The sequence below is a fragment of the Panicum virgatum genome, chromosome 2N (assembly GCF_016808335.1).
Source record: "Panicum virgatum strain AP13 chromosome 2N, P.virgatum_v5, whole genome shotgun sequence".
NCBI lineage: Eukaryota > Viridiplantae > Streptophyta > Magnoliopsida > Poales > Poaceae > Panicum > Panicum virgatum.
The window spans coordinates 59,525,889-59,530,372 of NC_053146.1; the positions used below are offsets into that span (position 1 = coordinate 59,525,889).

General features: G+C 51.2%; 1 protein-coding gene across 1 annotated transcript; it reads left to right on the forward strand.

Moving 5' to 3' along the window:
* The first annotated feature begins 1,541 nt into the window (after positions 1-1,541).
* On the forward strand, positions 1,542-3,868 carry LOC120661456 (dof zinc finger protein 2-like). Its single transcript, XM_039940323.1, has one exon. It carries the CDS (start codon positions 1,968-1,970, stop codon positions 3,015-3,017), a length of 1,050 nt encoding a protein of 349 aa, XP_039796257.1. The 5' UTR covers positions 1,542-1,967; the 3' UTR covers positions 3,018-3,868.
* Positions 3,869-4,484: the final 616 nt, after the last annotated feature.

The following is a 4,484-nucleotide window of genomic DNA, read 5'->3' on the forward strand; positions in this document are numbered from 1 at the left end:
GTGAAGAACGCGAAGCACACGTAGTATGCGTGTGTGCACAGGCGTGGCGGTCGGTGGTGGCCTGGTGCATGGTGTCAAGACTAAAGAATCGGTTCCTTTCCCTCTGCTTTTGACCGCCCGATCGAGATGTCACGCTGCGCGCGGATTCGATGCATGCGTCGCCATGGCTAGAAGGTACGTACTGTAACGTCGAGCAAATTCGGCGTACTTTCCGGCCCTCGGGAGAACGTAACTTATATTTGATCCGGATGAATAAGACTAGTTGTGTTCCGATCTTTGGGACACATATTATACTGCTGAAGAAAGTAATTTAAATTTTATGTGGTAGCAGCATGTGAGCATTGCTCCTTTTAGGGGCCGGGGTGGGTTTTTGGAGGTGGCTAGCAAATTGAAAAGATGGTTGTACGTCGTTATGTATATGTCACGAGCATATCAGCATCATGTATATCACTAGCGACTAGTTTCACAAATTTACCGAGTTTTGTTGTGTAGAATTAAATAACCTAGATTTTTTGTGAAAGTACCTACACAAGGCACAAATTGTTCTTGAATCAAATAAAAATTCCAATTGACCAACGAAGAAAATCCCATGATCTATGTAGGTTTTGAAGGTGGTTTACATCTTTGAACTATCACAAAAGTTTAATTTTCAACATTCAACTATGAAACCGGATAATAGAGACCATCCAACTGTTAAAACCAGGCAAATTTAGCCCACCAGGTGTTTTTGAAGGTGGTTTTCCATTTTGACCTGTGTGGCTAATTATATTTTTATTTTCTAAAAAATACAAAACCACCTTAAAAAACAACCCAAGGGCCAAATTTGCCAGGTTTTGACAGATGGATAGCCTTTGTTGTTCAGTTTTGTAGTTAAAGATTGCCAATCAGACTTTTGCGATAGTTTGAGGGTCTAAATTGGACTTTTCCCAACTAAATGGCCAAAGATAGCAACTTTAACAATTTTGCAAGAATAATGACAAATAACAATGTGTTTAAACTCCTAATTACATCAGAGTTACACCTCCATTTCAGCCATATTTCCCAGAGAGAGTGGCCACACGGTTGCGCAACTGGGGGCCTGTCTACCGGTTCACAACACTTTGCTCCAGCTTTAATTTTGGATATATCGAAAAATTTAATCACACCCAGGCGCACTATTTCCATGCATCCCTAACCCCCACAATTAACAAACATACGAAACTAAAGCTCATTCCTTGTTCCTAAATCCAACTAGCTAGCTAGTGCTCCAGTCAAATACGCTCGAAGCACGTGTATTATTTTAAACACAAAGAAACGCGCCGCCACACCTGTCACACACATAGACTAATTAACCGCCCCAACATTCCTTACACATATAGATACACACATATATATACATCTGCAAGGATATACATATATATACATACTGCACTATTATATACGCATACGCGGTCTTACGGCGATCTGCTAGCTGAACCTTATCACTAGCTTGTTATGTCGTCGTCGTCGTCGTCTGCTATAAAACTGGCTAGGTTAGAGTGCGTGCGCCCCCTTCTCTCCCCGGCCGCTCCGCTCTCATTCTCATCTCGTGGCGCTTGGAGTTGGACTGTTGGAGCAGCTAGCGGAGTGGTTCGTTGCTGCCGGAAACCCAAGCCCTGCCTGCCCGGCCGGTATTTCTAGTGCGTAGTATCGCCATCAGCGCTCAATAATACAGCACGCCCGCTTTGTTTTCCAGCCCTTGTCAGCGAACCTTCCCCCTGAAAACCCCACCCACCCTTCCTCGATCCTCCTCGCCTCGCCTCACTTGCTTCTTCCACTCTTTCCACCACCACCCATCCCTCTCTCTCTCTCTCTCCTCCCGGCCCGGCCCTTCTCTCTCTTTCTCTCTATACGCGGATCACCGGACGGAGGCAAGCTAGCTACCACCTCGACCGACCGGCGGCCGATCTGTGCTGTGAACAAGTCAGGAAGCTAGCTCGCGGAGATACATGGCTGGCGCGGGGGGTGCGACGGCGGTGCAGCAGCCGGCGGCGGGGGCTCCGCCGGCTGGGGCGAGGAGTGGTGCCGGCGCCGGCGCCGGCGCGGCGGGGGCCCCGGTCGCCGACCCGCGCGCCGAGGCGCTGCGGTGCCCGCGCTGCGACTCGGCCAACACCAAGTTCTGCTACTACAACAACTACTCGCTGTCGCAGCCGCGGCACTTCTGCAAGGCGTGCAAGCGCTACTGGACGCGCGGGGGCACGCTCCGCAACGTCCCCGTCGGCGGGGGCTGCCGCAAGAACAAGCGCTCCAGGAGCAGCAGCGCGGCGGGCGCCGCCGGGAGGAGCGGATCCTCCTCCGCCGCGGCCGCCGTCACGTCCTCCTCGGCGGCGTCCACGCTGCCCCTGCCGCCGCCGGCGGGGTCCCTGCCGTCGCTCACGTCCGCGCTCGGCCTGCCCGGGGGCACCTCGCTGGCGTCGCTGCTACTCGGCAGCGGCACCGACGGCGACCACCTCGGCCTCTTCCAGGCGGCCATGCAGTCGGTTGTCTCCTCGGAGGCAACCGCCTACGAGATGCAGCAGCAGCAGACACAGGTGGACCACCTGCTGGGCCTCGGCTACGGGGGCGCCGGCGCCGGCGCGCAGATCCAGCAGCTCAAGCCGTGGATGCACGAGGCCGGGGCGGGCGCGGGTGGGATCATGGACAGCTTCTACGCGCCGCTGCTCTCCAGCTCCCTCGTGCCGGGGCTGGAGGAGCTGCACGTCAAGGCGGAGGCCGCCGGCGCCGGGGACCACCAGCAGAAGGCGGCGCCCGGGGACCAGCAGAGCGGCAGCTGGGAGCTGCCGACGCCGTCGCCGTCCAACGTCGACGCAAGCATCATCGCGTCGGACGCGCTCATGGCGGCGGCCGCGTCCATGAACCCCGCGGTTAGCTCCACCTCCACGACGGCGACCACCGCGCCCTCCTCGTTCATGTACTGGGGCAACGGCGGGATTGGCGGCGCTGCCGCGGCGTGGCCAGACCTCGCCAACTGCGGATCCTCCATTGCCACGCTCTTCTAGCGCCGCCTGCCTGCTGTCCGGCTCTGGCTCGTTAACTTTATTTTTTTCACCTTGATTTTCTGGTTAATTTTTTCTTGACTACAATAACATGTAATTTGTGGGGGAAAGCTGAGATGAGAGAGAGAGCGCTGTGGAAGAAGAGAGATCATCATCATCTCACCTCATAGGGCAGAAAATTAGACAAATCAAACAATGATCCAATATTTCAAGAGGATTTCTTCGCCGAGTCGAACGCTGAATCCATGATCTTTGCCGTCGATGGATGATCAAGGTGGTCGGCAACTAGCATCCATGGATTTAGGAGGAGGAGGAGACCATGAGACCATGGGAGAGCAAAGAAGCCAAGAAGTGTAAGTGCAGTGCTGCCACATGACACTACTTGATATTTACGTCTTCTTGGCTAGCTTCTCCTTGGGTGTTTTGTACATAGGCGGCATATGGTGGGGGATACAATAGCTAAGGTAGCCCGTGAGAGATACATCATGGTGCAAGTCATGAGCCTCTCTCTCTCATCTCGACATTTTAAATCAGTGTGTTTTAATTGGTTACTCTCGCTCTCTCTTTCTCTCTACCATGGATTAGGGAAGAGCTCTCTAGATGTACAAGTTAATACTAGTACTTTTCTACCCTTTTGCAGCTGAATTAGAGAACTGTTTTTGAGTTCTCATGCATTAGAGAGTTGTTAAGGGTACGGTCCATGCATCAGCTTCGTTCTCTCTTTCTTCCTTTCTCTTCTAGACTGGAATTAATTTCTCTTTCTTTTGGGGAGTTTTGTTCAAACATGGCTTGTACGAATTATGATGACTTTGTGAGTTATGAGAAATTTAAACACACCTGCAGTTCTCACTTCTCATGATGGTACACAGATATATGCTCCTCTGAGTTGTGGTGCCACACTGCTGCTGCTGCTACTACTACTGCATGCTGTGTGCTAGTTACTCCATCACTTTTAGTGCATGAATGGGTGTCTCACTTTTGGTGATGCGCGGCAGCTTTACCTTTGCTCTCTTTTTCATGCGCGAGGGTGTGAGTGCATGATCTGATCTTTGAATTCTGTGCTCCTTGCTAGGGCTCTATGGAGCTTTTTCTTTTTTGTTACAAGATCATAGGATTCCAGTGGCAGTGCACTCAGGTTAGAGCTATCATGTTTGTGTGATGCAGAATCTTTTGTGCCCTCTCTCTCTCGTTTTGTTGCTGCAGACATAAAAATATGGCTGCTGCGCTTGTTCTTACCTGCGTGTCTTGTAGCAACTTCGAGTTGCATTTTGATGCTAGCCATTTTCACAATGGTAGTACTAGTACTGCGAGGATCACAGAAATTGAAAAGAGAGAAGGAAAACGAATTTCCTTTAAAAAAAAGGAAAATGAATAAATTGGAGCATGAAAGGGGAAAAAAACTAACAGTTGCATGTCGCATTTCCATTATAGTAGGGGATTTTTGTTCGTTTGAGAAATTTATGTGTCAAG

Bases quoted from the DNA above. Each gene is read 5' to 3' on its own strand.
- LOC120661456 (XM_039940323.1), top strand. From the start codon at position 1,968: ATGGCTGGCGCGGGGGGTGCGACGGCGGTGCAGCAGCCGGCGGCGGGG.